The sequence below is a fragment of the Hirundo rustica genome, chromosome 19 (assembly GCF_015227805.2).
Source record: "Hirundo rustica isolate bHirRus1 chromosome 19, bHirRus1.pri.v3, whole genome shotgun sequence".
Taxonomy (NCBI): domain Eukaryota; kingdom Metazoa; phylum Chordata; class Aves; order Passeriformes; family Hirundinidae; genus Hirundo; species Hirundo rustica.
This window is the reverse complement of record NC_053468.1, coordinates 5,739,008-5,755,045: the sequence shown is the minus strand read 5'-3', so window position 1 is coordinate 5,755,045 and position 16,038 is coordinate 5,739,008. Positions and strand designations below refer to the sequence as shown.

General features: G+C 52.4%; 2 protein-coding genes across 7 annotated transcripts in view; both read left to right on the top strand.

Moving 5' to 3' along the window:
* Window positions 1–1,145: 1,145 nt before the first annotated feature.
* On the top strand, window positions 1,146–15,686 carry RAD51D (RAD51 paralog D). Of its 5 annotated transcripts, none has more exons than XM_040082115.2 (13): window positions 1,146–1,268; window positions 1,880–1,989; window positions 2,597–2,658; window positions 2,810–2,928; window positions 3,155–3,236; window positions 3,346–3,480; window positions 4,361–4,456; window positions 4,639–4,729; window positions 5,416–5,486; window positions 6,339–6,506; window positions 7,192–8,117; window positions 8,678–8,846; window positions 13,194–13,331. In XM_040082115.2, exons 2-11 carry the CDS (start codon window positions 1,908–1,910, stop codon window positions 7,273–7,275), a joined length of 990 nt encoding a protein of 329 aa, XP_039938049.1. In that variant the 5' UTR covers window positions 1,146–1,268; window positions 1,880–1,907; the 3' UTR covers window positions 7,276–8,117; window positions 8,678–8,846; window positions 13,194–13,331. The 5 variants fall into 5 exon arrangements, with proteins under 5 accessions (XP_039938049.1, XP_039938050.1, XP_039938047.1 ...); XM_040082116.2 differs by having other exon boundaries at window positions 1,186–1,318; XM_040082113.2 differs by lacking the exons at window positions 1,146–1,268; window positions 8,678–8,846; window positions 13,194–13,331 and adding exons at window positions 1,418–1,540; window positions 13,509–13,588; window positions 15,116–15,686.
* RFFL (ring finger and FYVE like domain containing E3 ubiquitin protein ligase) overlaps window positions 10,063–16,038 on the top strand; it is a 28,868-nt gene continuing 22,892 nt past the window's right edge. The window contains exon 1 of one of the 2 annotated variants that reach the window (XM_040082109.2): window positions 10,063–10,137. Coding sequence is in view for 1 of the 2 variants with exons in the window: in XM_040082108.2 (XP_039938042.1) it covers window positions 12,334–12,382 (49 nt within the window). In the remaining variant the exon portion in view is untranslated. Of the gene's footprint in view, window positions 10,138–12,279; window positions 12,383–16,038 lie in introns of those variants that run through there. The other variant, XM_040082108.2, reaches the window with a different exon arrangement.

Below are 16,038 nucleotides of genomic sequence, written 5' to 3'. Positions count from 1 at the left end.
GACACCCAGCACTGCCTCCTCCCTGCAGGGCTTTTGGGAGCCCATCCCACGGGAAATCCCACCCCACACGTGGTCATTGAGTAACACACTGACATGGGCTGACACAGAGGTCTGGACTGGAACATACTGGAAGTGCTGTGATGAGTGGCTCAACCTGAGTGACACCAGGAGACAGAGCAGCACTGAGCTCCATGAGAACTGAGCCTTTCAACCCACTCTGTTCCCCAGCAGTCACCATCAAGGATTCTGGTTTTTTATTTATCTCCCCCCAAGCACAGGCCTTGCCTTCCCCAGGGTACCTACCAGCATCCCAGCTATAAAGAAAAGCAGGGAACTGGCAGGATGGGGAAATGACTGAGGAGAGCATGGCCTGACCAAGACACTGCCAGGAGCAAAAATATCATTAATTGTGTGAACTGTGTTGTGCCTTGGGGCTCTTATGCAGCAAGAAATAGCACAGAACTTACAGAATCACAGAATCACAAACAGAATTTCTAGGTTGGAAGAGACCTTCAAGATCATCGAGTCCAACCCATCTCTAATACCTCAACTAGACCATGAGACCAAGTGCCACATCCAGTCTTTTTTTAAACTTCCCTGTCCAGGCCTCCTGTTTTATTCACCTACCACCAGCAGCACTGCCTGGTCCCTGCTATCCAGGCAGGAGGCGATTCCAAACCCATTTCTAAATCCCTTCACAGCAAATCATCAACACCACAGCCGCAGGCAACTTCATCAAGAGCAGCTCCCACATCTCTGCCTGTTTGGGAATAGGTCCAAGGCACAAGGACAACAGCTGTGGAAAGTGCAGGATGCCAGCCCTGCCTTGGACAGACTCAGTGCAGCGGCTTTTCCAGCATCCATTTGGGATTGACACACCAGAACCTCCTTCCAGCGTGGCTTTAGGCACTGGGCAGGGCTCAGCGGGCTGAGCTATCAGTACTCGTGGGATACAGCACTGCCTTTCTCGCGTCAGCCAGAATAAAGCTTCACTGTCACAGGCGGCAGCACTGCGGGAAAACCGAGTTACAAAATCCAAGGGTGTTTGTTGGGCGCTGCTGCTGCTCCAGGCAGAGCTGAGAGCGCAGGGCAGGCTCAGCAGCGAGTGCCGAGAGCCCTCTTCCGGCCTCGGCTGGAAAGAAAAACATAACAATAAAAAACACCCCCCAAAAACAGCTTTCCCAGGAGAAATACAAGCCTCCAAGGCAGGCAGGGAGGGACACCCGGCTCCCAACACCTGCAGGGCGGCAAAGCCCTCCCAGCCCTCGGTGCGCCTTCATTTCGCAGCCGGCAGCACCGGGTGACGAGCCGGGACAAGGCCAGTCCTGGGTGACGAGCCGGGACAAGGCCAGTCCTGGGAGCGTCACGGATCCCGGGATCCCGGTGCGGCTGCGAAGGGACCGCAGCGCCCCGCTGATCCCGGCGGAGCGGCCGGGGAAGGGAAAGCCGGGCGAGCCGGGGAAGTGCAGCGGCCCCGGCCCTTCCGCCGGCGGCAGGAAGCAGGAAGGGAGCGGGCAGGGGCCGCGGGGAGCCCGGGGCGGTGGGTGACCGTCGTGGAGATGGCTCGGGGTGGGAGGAGTGCCTTTGCCCGGGGAGGGAGTGCCCCCGCACGCTGTGCTCCCCCAGCCGCAGCGATGCCCCCGTGCCCCCCCGTGCTGGATTTCGGGATGTTTGGCCCCAAAAAGGAATTCATTACCCACCGTAAACACCCATCCCAAACACAGCTTGGGTGGCTTCTCCCCGGCTCCAGGGGCAGGCGCCATCCCACGGCTCAGTGCTGGACCTGGCAGCGCAGGGTTCAGGGTTGGAGTTGATGATTTTGGATGTCTTTCCCAGCGTTAATGGTTCTATGAATTCTGCTCTCCCATCTCCTCCGCAGGTCTCTGCTCTTCTCCCTCCCCGTGGAGATGGTGGTCCTGCGGGCTGGGCTCTGCCCTGGTCTCACTGAAGACATGATCCAGCTTCTCAGGGCCAATGGCATCAGGACGGGTAACAGGGTGGCACTGGGCTCTCGGCTTGGGGAACATCATCCCCTGTGCATTTGGTGGACCTGTATCATCCCCCATCTTGGGAGGGTGGTGGTAGTAGTGGAATATCCTTCTGTGTCTTCCTTGCTGGATGACTTCTGGGTCCTCCTGGGTGGGTACAGTGAGTTCTCCAAAGGAGCAGGAGAGTGTAAGGACATAATAAGAGATCACTGCAGAGGCTCATTGAGGATTGATCCATTCTGGCTTTTTAAATGGTATTTCAGGAGGGTTTGTGCTGTTTTCCCTCTGAAAAATGCCCAGTTTCCTGGGTTGCTGCATCCTGGGCACCTCCTGCCCTTGGAGGGAAAGGAAAAGGTGCTGGACAGCTCTTGAGCAAAACAAGGAAAATCTTTACCAGCTTCTCTCTCTGCTCTGTTTTTCAAGAGATGATTTGTTCTGTGATGAGTGATGGGGCCATCTCAGAGGACAAACTCCTTCACTTAGGGTGTTGACAGAGGGCACAGACGCTTTACTTGTTGGTGCAGGCTTTGTCTAAGCTGGTTGTGTTCTGGTGGTTTTGGTCTGACCACGTTTGCCTTCCAACCTCTTGTCCCTCATGTTATTTGCAGTGGTGGACTTTGTATCTTCAGACCTGGAGGATGTTGCCCAGAAGTGTTCCCTGTCCTACAAGGTAGGAGGGACTACTCCTAACTCCTGGTACATTAACCAGGGAGCTCAGAGCTGTTTGGCTCATGGACAAGGATGGGTTTATCTGGGGGGCCTTTCTGCAGCAGTTGCTGCCTGTGGATCAGTCCCATTTCCAGACGTCTCTCTATCCCCAGGCGCTGGTGGCAGTCAGACGTGTGCTCCTGGCCCAGTTCTCTGCCTTCCCTGCCAACGGAGCAGACCTCTACGAGGAGCTCAAGAGCTCCACCGCCATCCTGCCCACTGGCAGCCCAAGGTGGGTACCTCACCCACCCACCAGCTCTGCCTGGGGCCGGCTTTGCTGCACAAGGCTGTGGTTGCCAGCACAAGCTTTGAATTTCAGTCTCTGACCATTCCCGTGCATTTGTGTGCATTTGGGAAGGGGACTTTAAGGACAAATATCTGGGGACTGATGCCTCCCGGTGCCCCTGCCATTCTGGCTGCAGGGGTGTTGATAATGCCACCTTGTGTCCATCCCATAGCCTGGACCGGCTGCTGGACTCGGGGCTGTACACGGGGGAAGTGACGGAGCTCATGGGAGCGCCGGGCAGTGGGAAGACACAGGTGAGTGGGGTGGAGGACAGGGGACAGGACAGGTGGGGTGGAGATGGTGCCATCAGGCACGTGAAGCAGAGGGACGTGGCTGGCTGACACCCTGTCCCTGTTCCCCCAGGTGTGCCTGGGCATTGCAGCCAGTGTGTCCCTGGGCCTCAGGCAGCACGTCCTGTTCCTCGACTCCACGGCGGGTTTCACTGCCTCCCGTCTCTACCAGATACTCCGAGCCCAAACTGAGGATGAGGAAGAGCAGGCAAGTTTCCCTGCAGCTGGTCACTCTGCTTGCTCTAAAACTCACTTGGCTCTTGCCTGCAAGAAACCCCAGAGTTGGTTTGTCTTTCCAGCTCTGCCTTTGTCCTCATGGGCTTTTTTGAGTCCAAGCCCTTCCTTCCATGGCCTGGTGGGTGCCATGCTCAAAATAGACACCGCTCTTTGTTGTTTTCCTTGGGAGAAGGGAAGGGCTTACTGGACTGGCAGGACTTCTCTCCCTGAGCTCAATCCATGTTGCTTTTCCCATCAGTGCAATAGGGGCAATGGTGTTAATGGGGTGGAGGCAAATGTGAATTAGAGTCCCTGTGATGCCTTGGGAAGGCTGACCTGAAACAGAGACTGGACAGAGCTGGAGAATAAAATAGAGATTTATTGAAAGGCCTTTAGGGTACAGCTTGAGCAGGACAGGGCCTGGCCAGGGCTGCACCCAAGGTGGAACCAAAATGAGCACAAAAAGGACACAAAATGGACAAACGGTCACGAGGTCTCACACTTTTATAAGTTTTGCTCCATTTGCATTTTGGGGTTTAATTGTCCAATTCCAGCTCCAGGCTGTGAGGTCCCATCCTTCCTGTTCCTCCCTCCAGCCATCCTTGTTTGTGCTTTTGGGCTGAAAGTTGTCCTTGGAGTGCAGCAGGAACAGGATTTGTTTTGTGTCGCTGCTGTGTGCAGAGAGCTGAGTGACCCTGAGTGTGAGCTCAGAGCTGCACCCTGGGCAGCACAGAACCTGAAATACATGAAAGCTGAAATTTAAAGCATCACCTGTCTCTGTGGCACGGTGTGAGCGTAGCGAGCTGGTGGCAGCTGGGGCAGGAGGAGTAGGACAGGTCCTGGGGAGACTGAAGCTGTGTTTTGTGCTACAGCTGGAGGCTCTGCAGAGGATCCAGCTGGTCCGTGTGTTCAACATCTATGAGCTGCTGAGAGCTTTGCAGGAGCTGCGGGATCGCCTCTCCCAGCAGGTAGGAACAAGCTCTGGGCCCCTCTCCCTTCCCCAGAGCTGCAGGGAGGGCAGCCGGGCGTGTGTGCCTGACCAGTGACTCCAGATTGCCTCATCCCGGGGACGTTGGAGCCTCTGTGGCGCTCACAGCCTCCAAAACAGCTGGGTTTGTTACTCCACGTTGCGCGTGGTGCCTCCTTGCAGGTGGTGAGCTCCGTGGGACCTCTCAAGATGGTGCTGCTGGACTCGGTGTCGGCTGTGATTTACCCTCTGCTGGGTGGCAGGCAGTCAGAGGGTGAGCTGGGTCGCTGCGTATGCCAGAGCTCTCTGCTCATCAGGAGGAGCCTCTTCCACCCATGGGTGCTGTGCTTGGAGCAGGGCCTGGGGCAGGACTGATGTGGATGTGTCAGCTGCCAGCTTTTCCTTTGGGACTGGGTAGAAGGGGAGTCTGTTTGCAGGGTTAGCAGCAAACACTCCAGCTGGCTGTGGTCTGAAACCCATTCAGGGGAGGCACTGGACCCTTTGCCCGTAAATTAAACCTTCCCTTACAGTGTCAGAAATGCATCATGGTTGCTGGCACAGTTTGCAGAGCTCTTTCTGCCAGAAAGAACCATGAATCAGAAGTGAGGATACCTCAACACCTCCCAGAGGGTCTTGCACAGCTGGGTGGCAGCCAGTGCTGTCACAGGGGGTCCCCTGACAGCCGTGGGCTGTGGGAAGTGAAGCTGTGAGCTGGAGAGATGGGTCCTGTGCCTGCTAAATCAACCTGGCCAGCGTTTTCTGGAGCTCTTGGTGCTTTTGTAAGGTTTTTGACCTTGGGCCTTGTAAGATAGGAAAGGATGGGGAATGGTCCAGTGGAGGTGCCCATGAACACGAATCGTGCACTGAATCCAGAGCTCATGAAAATCCAGATGCCAGCTGCTTCCAGGCTGCACTTTGGGGGCTGATCCCCAGACAGCCTAATGCTTTGTCCTGCTCCAGGTTTGGCCCTCATGATGCAGCTCTCCAGGGAGCTGAAGACCCTGGCCAGGGAGTTCAGCCTTGCTGTTGTGGTGAGTGTTGCTGTGCTTTGTCCTTCGTGTGCTGGTGTGTGGTGGGGAGCCATGGGGAGGCTCTGGAGCCTGTTGGAGAGGGGACCCCACTCTCAGCTAAGCAGGAGCCAGAGGCCTGAACCCCCCAGTGCCCTGCTCCCTGACATCTCTGCAGCCTGTGGATGTCTTGTTCCAAGCATGGGGCAGGACCTGACGTGCTGCCTCCTGCTCTTGCTGTCCTCAGCCGCTCACTGGATTGAGCAAGGCAGAGCTGAGTACAGGCAGATGGAAAGACTGGTTGTGTTTATTTTTGATATAACACCATTCGTTTAAGGGGCTGGCCAGCTCCCTGGGTAACCTCCTGGTCACCTTGCAGGAGCTGCAGGGCATTGCATCATCCCACAGGAGCTGGAGAGGGCCCTGCTCTAGCCTTCCCCAGCTCTTGGCCAAGAGATTGCATTTGCCAATGCACCAGGCAGGTGGGTGGGACCACAATTAATGTGTCTGATCAGGGAAGGCCACACCAGAAGATGGTGGTCTGCTGATCCTGGCACTGGAAGGTGTCGAGACAGTCCTGCCCTTCATTCTGATGAAGTGACAAGGACAGCGTGTCTGGAAGGACACTTGGAGGCCCCAAGTTAAACTTTGTGGTGACTTCAGCACCAGGAGTGATGCAGTGAACTCCCTGAGTACTGCTCTGGGGCAATTCCCTGGGCTTTGTTCAGAGGGGATGGCAGAGAAGCTGAAGGAGGGCTCAGGATGGAGAAGGAAAAACCTTCCTAGAAGCAGCAGCCTGGCCAGGATTTCCTGGTGACCCCCCCAGTTTCACTGCACTGCTTTTCCCAGGCACTGAAAAGTCTCTTTGTGCTGCAGGTGACCAACCAGGTGACAAGGGACAGCAGCACTGGCCCGCTGAAGCCAGCCCTCGGCCGCTCCTGGAGTTTCGTGCCCAGCACCCGGGTGCTGCTGGAGAGCAAAGAAGCCACCTGGGAGAAAGCCACCACACAGCGTGCTGCTTCCCTGGTGAAGTCACCCCGGCAGGTGGGGCTCCCTGGATCCACCCCTTGGGGCTGCAGGAGCAGCTGTGGGACTTGGCCCTGGCTCCTGGGGGAATGGGGCAGGACCCAGCCTCGCTGGGTGAGTGGGAGTGGGAGAGGAGCTTGTGCAGCCTGGCTGGATGCTGCAGAGGAGAAGAGAAGAGAGAAGAGAAGAGCATCTGTTCCCAACAGCCTGGGCTGGTATTTATAGGCAGGATAAATGAGTGGCACCACTTCCAATCCACTGTGTTCTTGGTGTTGGTCTCACTCTCCTGATGGCCTGTGGGCAGTGAGGGTCCTGTGGAAATGGCTCTGGCACCTCCAAAGGTGACTTCAGCTTGAGGCCTGCCTGTGCACAGGCAGCACTGCCTGAGCCTGCTGGCTCTGAGCCTGCTCTGCTGCTTGATCCAAGCAGATTTGGGTATGGTGGTGTGCTAGGCAGAGAAATGCATCCTGGATGTGCTAAATAATGGTGTGTCTGGGGATGTCTCAGAGCGAGATGTTCTTTCTTTGCTAAATTGCGTTGTCTATTTGTATCTCTGCATTCAGCAGACCCAGTTAAAACAGGGGCACCAGTAGAAGGAAGTCCTCAGGGGGATGTAACTGGGATTTTTGACTCTGAGACAGGAGGTGGAGTGATGTAGAGTCTAAGAGTGTGAGGATGAGCTTTACCCTGTTCCTCCTTGCAGCCAACAGGGATCCAGGTGGAGCTGGACATTGGAAACGGTGATGTGCTGGAACCGAGCCTGGTGACACCCACACAGGGACTCTGATGGGATGCAAAAGCAAACGTCACGAGGTTCAAGAGAGCTGCACAAAAGCAGGCAAGCACTGAAGGTTTTACAAACTGACTGAGAGTCCTGCAGCCCCGGGAGGGACCAGCATGAAAAACCTCTTGTTCTGGCCCTTGGAAAAGCCGAGTGTGGGGCTCCCTGGAGACAGATGCTGCCTGCAGTAGCTGAGCTGTGAGGGCAGCAGGGCTGCCAGGTCCTGCCCTCTGCTGCAGGCTCGTCTTCACCCCCCAGAACCGGCCCTGTGCTCAGGTGTTGTTTGGGATCAGCTTTGTGCCTTGTCCCCACAGCTCCCCATGCTGGTTTTGTTCCTTCCCTGGCTCCTGGAGTTCTGATCATCCTCGGCCCCACAGTGGGCTTGGTTCAGAAATAAAAGGAAAAAAAAAGCTGTTGAGAGCTGGAATTCAGTTAATGACAGCTGCTCAGATCTTAATTACAAAGTTGAGCAGGGCTGGCTGTTGATGAGCAGGGACATAATGATCTTCCCTTCTCCCCAGAGTAACACCAGGCCCTGTGGGGACCTGCTGGTGTTTTTGGGGCACAGCTGGACTGTGGAAAGGCCTGCTGATAACTGATGGAAGTTCTGATCTGGATCAGCTGAGGCAGATGGGTCCTGGCTGGCACCAGCTGGCCCTGCTTGCTGCTCAAGGACCTATTCAATGGCATGTGGTGATGTTTAAAATAATCTTCCCGTGCTCCAGTGCTTTCCAGCTGCTCTTGCCTGCTCTTGGCAACCTCCTGAGGAGAGAGGAGGCTCAGATGTGGAGTTTCCTCTTGATCCCAGCTGTCTCAGATACCCTCAGTTTGAGAGACCTCCTTGGCAGGTGAGCTGAGCCGTGGCTTGCACTTCAAGGCAGCTGATGGAGAATCTGGGAGCTGGGACTAATTAGGGCATGCTCATTAAATTAATAACACAGCAGCGCAGCTCTGGAGCCCTCTAAGGCTGTGCTTGGCACATTAAATACATAATTTTTACTGAAAACTTTTTAAAGTTGTGTATTTATTTGCATTTCTGGGCTCTCCCAAGCTCAGGAGGCGAGGTTTGGCTCCAGGGATTCCAGCCTGGTTGGTTGGGGTGAGGAGGAAGAGGATGGTTTTCCTTTCTCCTGGAGACCTGTGCTGACGTGGCTGGAACTTCCAAGCAGAAATTTACCTGATTAGCTAATTTCTTGTTAGTTAATTCCTTGCTAACTCCACTCTTGGAGCTGTGGATAAAGGGGTGGTACACACACATTTCAATTTCTAATTTATCTCTCTGCCTGAGGTTCTGTAGGGGAAGCAAAGCTCTTGTGGGGGAGTGTGGAGCAGGAAAGAGCCAAAAAGAAACCCCTGGGGTTATATTTGAACCAAGAGGGCTTTCCAGATGTTTCCTTCCCCTAACCAGCAGGATGAGAAGAGGAACAACGTGCTTTGAACCCTCGTTAGAGTCAGCATGAGACCAACCATGTGTGCATCTTCCCTGTGATCCCTGAGAAACGGCAGAAGAAATTCCACCCTTGCTCTCAGTCACGGGGTGGTGACTCCACAGGGACGCTGCCAGTCTGTCAGGAAAGGTGATGGTGTGAAGTCTGGCTCCTTCAAAGCTTCCCATCCCAGCTTTCATTGGCATAATCGTGACTGGCGGGGATTTTCTCTCCTTGGCATGCAGCTAATTGCAGCTGTGGGAGGTTTTTTCCCTTTTGGGAGGGTGGTGTGGTTTGGGGCCTGGCTGGGTTTTGTGTGGCAGCTCTTCTGCTCCCAGGTGTGCTCTGAGGTCACGGGGGTGTCCTGAATTTCTGGCTGTGTTGCTGCAGGGAAGTTGTCACTGTGGGTGCTGGCTATTGTGGGGGGGCAGCAGGAGTGTTCGGGTCATGGGAATCTCTTACCCCACCTGGAAAAACCCGACTTCCTACTCAAGCTCATTTGCCCTAAATTTGCATAGTAAAATCAGGCTTAAAGGAGTTTCTGACCTAAATATGCTCATTCAGCCTTTCCCCTCTGTGCTCAGACAGGCACTCCTGCAGCTCTGTAATGCAGGGCTCGGGATGTCCTTTTTTCCTGCCTCCTCCCCATGCCCAAAACAGCTGGAAAGGCTTGGAGCAGGGCAGTGACTCGCATCCCAGGGCATGCAGGGCACCTCACTCCAAGCAGCAGGGATGCTTTTTGGCTCTAAGGGCTTATTTGCCCTTGATGCATATAAATTACACCTATAAATGTGCGTTTACACGCATTGTGTGCATACACGTGTGTCCATGTCTCTGTCCACCTGCCTGCGTGTCTGTCTCTCAGGATGAGAGGACAGGAGCTGTGCCAGGGGAGGTTCAGGTTGGACATTAGGAGGAAAAAAGGGTGATTAAACACTGGAATGGGCTGCCCATGGTCTGGGTGGAGTCACCATCCACGGGGTATTCAAGGAAAGACTGGATGTGGCACTCCGTGCTCTGGTCAATGAGATGTTTCCCTCCCCCACTGATTCTGTGATCTCTCGGTGTATGCTCACTTCCCGTACATTGCCGATGAGCCCCGTGCGCACCCAAGGGACTCCCCCGGCGCACGGGGCACCCCGCAGTGTCCCCTCCTGCTCCTCTTCCTCCCACCTGCCCGGGCCGGGTCTCGAACCCGGGGATCTCGGTGCCGCCGCGGGGCAGCGCTGCCCTCCCGTCCCGCTGAGGGCGCCGCCGAGTCCTCCTGGCCGCCAGGGGGCGGTGCTGCCCCGCCCGGCGGCCCTGGGGCCGCTCTGGCCGCCGGGCCCCGCGGGCAGTTGCCATAGCGCCGCTGCCGCCGAGCGCCGGCGCCGGGACGGGACCGCCCGCTCCAGGCCCGCCGGCCTCGCCGCCACCGGGAACGCAGCTCCTCGGGGGGAAGGTGAGGCGGTTGGGGCGCTGCTGGCGTCGGGGGGCTGCCAGGTGGGAGGGGGGTGTGTGGGGCTGCGAGGGCTCGCGGCGGCTGAGAGGGTTTGGGAAGTGTTAGGGGTGTGTGAGGTTTCGGGGAGGCTGACAGGGTTTCGGGGGGTGAGCACAGAGGGGAGCTGGCAGGTTTGGGGGGTGTGGAGCACTGGGGTACAGAGGGGGCTGGCAGGTTTGGGGTGTCTGAGGCTTTGGGGAGAGCGTTTGAGGCTTTTGCAGAAGCTGCCAGGGTTTGGGGGTGTGTGTGAGGCTTTGAGGGCGCTGCCGAGGTTTGGGGGTGTGGGGCAGTGGGGGCTGCCAGGGTAGAGAAGGGTGGATGGGGGGCAGGTAAATGTGGGATCCATGAGGCCGTAGAGTTGTCACTGAGGGTTATCCAGTGGCCATGGGGTGAGGGAATGGCTCTGGATTGGTGTTGGCAAGTGTAGGGGGACAGAGGGCAGGAGGGGCTGCCAGGGCTTGGGGCGCACGGGGAATGGGGCTGCTGGGCTTGGGACAGGTGCAGCACCTGGGTTTTGTTTTGGGGTGATGGGGTCAAGGGGCTCCCTCACAGGGTTTTCCTCATGATGGGGAGTGGGACTCTGGTGCAGCCTTTTTTTCATATTTAAAAGAGCAACTCTTCCCTTTCTGAGTTCTGCTCCCAAGGGGCCTCTGGGGTTCAGCAAGTTATTCAGCTCAAATTGCTGTGAGAGCTGAGGAATTCTGGATAAGCAGCAGCTTCTGTAGAGCTCTCTGAATTATTGTCTCTTTGCGTTTTAGCATGTCCAAAGTGTAATTTGGTGTTAAGGACCCAAATTATTTCCTTCTCTGCTCCAAACTGGGGGCGTGCTGCAAAGTGAAAGCTGAGCCAGTCCTTTTGCCGCAGAAAGCAAAAGTTGTTCAGAAAATAAAAGTCCTCGAGTGTCCTTCTGAGCAATTTGTTCCTGTAAGCAGGTCAAGGTGTTTCCTGCGAGGAAAGTATTGACTCATCCTCTGGTTTCTTAGCAGTATTTTGATGTCTGCAGGTTAATAAATGTCAGCTCAGCAGTGAGAACAGGGTCCTCTGAGTCTCCTCAGGTTAAAAGGCTGAGGATGGGCAGGCTCAGTGTTTGACCCTGTGATAAAGAACCAGTTGCACCCCACAAAAAAAAAACCCCTCAGATGTTTTTCAACACTGCAAGGACAGCCGGGCGTGCTTAGTCAAGTGTAGCACTAAAGGCAGATAGGAACGGTTTAATTTTATGCTTGTTGGATTAAGCTGTGCCCCGGGTAATGTTTAATTGACAGAAGGGGTTTATTTGTGTGTTTCGTTTGTGCTCACTTCCTCTTCTCTGACACACAGCGTGTCTTCAGTGGGGAGCGCAGGACGGAACTTCACATGTTGGTTTGGGAGAGCTGTTCCACAGCAGTGCAGGCACCTGTGGCAGTTTTCTGTTCTTTCTAACCTCACTGGGGACTTGGTGAGGAACTCAGTGGATCTACAGGAAGCTTTTTTAGCTCCCCATACCATTAGGATGGGAGACAATGGGTGCATTTTAAGTTGTTATTTTATTGTGTTTATGCTGTGGTGGGTTGTATTTTGACACTTTGAAGCTCAGATTTTAAAACAGATGATCATTAAGGCATGTGCATGATTGCATAAACCAAAAGAGTTTTAATCCTTTGTTTTCCCACTGTTACCCCATTTTTCCAGAGCTGAGAAGTGGAGCAGAAAGCTCTGATGAGCTTTAAATGTTTCTTACAAATTCCATCCATCAAATACTGAATCTCAGCACCTTTGTGCCCACAGTGATGGGGAGGGGGATCCTGTAGTCCTTCTCTGTAATCACAATTGTTTTTGGTGGCACAATTAGGTCTAATGAACCAAAACAATCACCTTTGGCTGCTGTGTTTCCCATTGGGGGCTGGGAATCCTGGAGCAGAGTTACCTAGCTGCAGCACCCTGTGACTGCACATCCACTCAGCTGTAGCAACTGAACTTTTAATTAAAGGCTGATTGCCTTGACAGTGGTACTCATGGGTTAATTGCTCAAGTTTTTGCTGAATTGGAATAGTTTTGAAGTCATCACGTAAGTATTACTTGTAATTGTAGGGTAGAAAAAGTAGGATGGCTTTCAGTGAGGCTCAGTCTTTCTCACTGTCAGGTACCGTGTGATTTGGTCCCTAAAATGAGAGCTGAATGTACTATTCTGCACTGAGAGTACAAAGGAATCACAGATTTTTGGGAGGTTAGTGGTCACTAGTTGAGTTTATGACTGAAATGTCTTCACATCTTCAGTTTTCTCTTTATTGTTGACTTCAGTGTGGGTTTGCGTTGGTTTGTTTGTTAAATGGTGTCATTTTCACTTCTTGTGCAACTTTGCACCAGGGTTTGTTGTTAATAACAACTGAGATTGTAAACTCTTCAATTAGGCTGGAGCATGATCTGAGCTGAGCTGCCAGTGCTGTTATTAAACTTGGAGCTTGGACTTTGAACCAGTTTTTGCCTGGAGGGTTGGAAGCTGATTTCCACAGTCTGCTCTGTGCTCTGCTCTCCTCGGCCAGCTGGGCAGGCTGTGTCTGACCCAGCGCTGCAGTTTGTGTCCTCAGGTCTGGCTGGTGAAACGCTCTCCTCACCTAGGGTGTGTTGGTTTCACTGTAGGAAAAATGGTGTTTAATTAGGGTTAGGCTGCTTTCCTGTTCCTTACAGTGGGTTTTCATAGGATATGGAATCACAGTGGAAGTGGATTGGAAGGACCTTAAAGATCACCTAATTAAAGATCCTCTGGCTCCATCTCTTCTTTAAACCTTCTGAGGATAAGAAATCAAAAGACATTGAACCAAGTGCTTGTGCTTAAGGGAACACGCTGTGGGCAGCAGGATAATGAGAGGTTCAGAACAGTGTGTACACGTGGCCCTGTTTTGGACACAGCTGTGTGTGACCTGCTGCTGAGCAGGGAGAGAGGACCTCTGGGTACCTGGGAGTTAGGAGGAATTGCAGCTGAGAGTCCCAGCTCTGGCTCCAGACATAACCCGACTTTACCTGGATATTGCTGGCAGGCTGGATCCTCGAGTCTGGACTGAGCTCTGAGGAGGTCTCTGATGCTGCAGTTCACTGCCTGTGCCTTGTGCTCTGCGCTTCCATGCATTTACCTGGTGCAAATGTTCCCCCAGCCCTCCCCTGACTGTGAAAGCCCAGCCTGGCTCCTGCTCTCCAGGGTAATTCCAGTCGTTATCCCAGACAGTCCCTCTCTGTGCTTACCCACCAAGCCTGATTTCCTCCCCTTCCCAGGGATTGGGAGTGTGAACTCCCCTGGCATTCAGGGAGCAGGGAATGCTTTGCAGGGATGAGTAAGTGGAATCTCTGTTTCACAGGTGGGGACAATCCCGTCACTGCTGGGCTGATGTCAGGACCAGGACTCACCTGCATGCAAAGGTTTCTAACCCCCCTGCTGGTAGGTGCCTCTAAAGTTGATTATTCAGTCTTCAAACAACATTGCAAGGTTAAAAAATGACCCTCTTCCTTAAGAAACCAAGAGTATGAATGTCAGATCAAGAATTCAAATATCATATTAGGTTTTTCTTTCTTTCTCAGCTGAGATGGCTTATTCTAACCTCTGGAAGGCCTTTTTGGCTTGTTAAATTTATGCTCCCATAAGGGACTTTCTTTAGAAAGAATTGTTGTTCTGAGATGCTGTTAATTCTTCTCAGTGTCTGTAAAATCTACAACTTCTTCGCATTAATTGCTCTTGAGGTTTTCAGTTTACTCAAAAATATTAATCAGGCTTCTTTCTCTAATGCCCTCTGGCTCTTCTGCCAAATAGTCTTGGAATAGGAATTTCCACATTTTATTTTGTTGGAGACTAAAATATTCATTAAACCTCAGCTTTTTTTTTAATGCTGCCACCTTTTTATTTATATTCAGAAGGTCGTGGGAGGTGCTTATAAGAATATACTTAAGGAGCATATGCTTTGAATCTTTTAGTTTAGACTGATGTTAAGAGAGATTTGAAACTCATTAAATGTAATTTGAATGTAAAATACTCTCTTTTGGGAGTAGTTTGTTGCATGGTAACCTCTGCTGCAGAAAGGATGGTTCCTTTGGGCATTATATATTCTATATATACCCATGGATGATTTCAAATTGCGGTGTCACAAGTGGCATCACTGCATCCACACCACTTGAGCTTTTATTGCTTTGGCTTTTCCCCAGATGGGTGAGGAGCTGCATCCCCCAGCATTCCAGACTGAAGGTGATGTGATGCTACATTTTGTTGCTGTCAGAATTCCTTGCTGAGAGCAGAATGACTGCTGGCACCAGAGAGTGGCTGCCAGGTGTCCTTCACCCAGAGACTCGCCTTGTTGGCGTCACTCTGATGAGCAATTCCTGTGTTTGAGGTCATCCTCCACGAGGTTGCATCATGCATTCATAACTTTGCTTCCATGCAAGTGTTGGTGCTTCCCAGGACTTTGCCTGGGCCATGAGTACTTGGAAACCTGCCCAGCAGTGCCGTCCCTGGGTACAGAGGGTGATAAGCAGCAGCTTCGCGCTCTGCTGTAGCTTAGTGTTAAGATAATCGAGGCCAGGCTGGAAACACAACTGGTGCTGCAGCTCTGAGGCAGTGAGCAATTCCTTCTCTGTGGGATTGCCTTTGAATTTGTTTTATATGTATTTTAAAAAGGAGCTTTTATTCATCTGCTGGAATAGATTTCTTTGCAGACACTTGAATTTGATAATCTGAGGACAAACAGGCCTCTGTGTTCCTGAATGTTTTTTAAAATGGCAAATTAATGGTTAAAAGAGGGGAAATCTGTTTAGATTAACAGAATAACTTTTTTCTTATTGAATCCATGAACCTGTTCCTATGTATGTGCCCAGCAGTCTGGGCTAGCAGCAGAGACGGATAGAATGTCGAGCTTGATAGATTGTTGGAGCTGGTTTTTGGTAGTTAAACAATAATGGAACTGTTGTGTGCTTGCAGGGAAACACTGAGCTCTGTGTGCAGACTTCAGCCCGGAGAAAGTTCCAATTGTTCCAGAGAAGGGCGAGTTCTAAAATGCAGCTTCTGTGGCTGGTGGCACAGCTGGCCAGATCCCCTGCCTGTCCTGAGGCCCTTGCACAAGCATTGCAGGAGATTTTGGAAACAGTTTATTTTTCAGATTCCAAGTAAAGTGTAGATTTCCAAGTCCCCTTTGACTTTATAATCCAAAAAAAGTAGAAATCGAAGCTGGTTTTTATGTAGAAGCTGTTCCATGCCCTTGGAGCTCAGGGCCCAGGTTCCTGCCAGGGAGACAGAGGCTGGTATTGCACAATCCATGCCTTATGTCTCTTGCAGAGGATCATGGAGTTCCTTGTCAGCTCAGTCAAATCTCATCTGTCACTGTGCATCTTCTTGTGCAGAGGGCTCTGGGCTAGGAAGAGCAAGATTTTGTCTCTCATGCAAAAGAAAAACAAGAGTTGAAGCATGAATTTAATAAAATAAAGCCCAAATCGTTACCGTCCTTTTTGGCAAACTACTTCTTTCTATATTCCTGCTGTTATTTATTACCGCTGCTTTATTGCTGTTATTTGTTACTTGCTCCCTGAACCAAATACAAATCGCAGACAGATTTTTGCAATGGAAACACCTAAGTCAGGAATGTCATTTGGAGTGAAGGAATTCCTGGAAAGAATTGAAATTCGTTGTTCAGCTTGCTGCTGGGCTTCAGGAGCGACTTGGAATACAAGGTGTGCGGGGAGAGTGCAGCTGGAATTCAAAGCACCTGTAAATGACTGCTTGGGTATGGCAAAATAACACACTTAGGAACAAAGCACTTGTAGCAATTCTTTTCATCTGCCTTCAGAGATGCTTTAAATCAGCAAATAACCTTATCTGATCACTCTGATACCATCTCTGAACTCTTC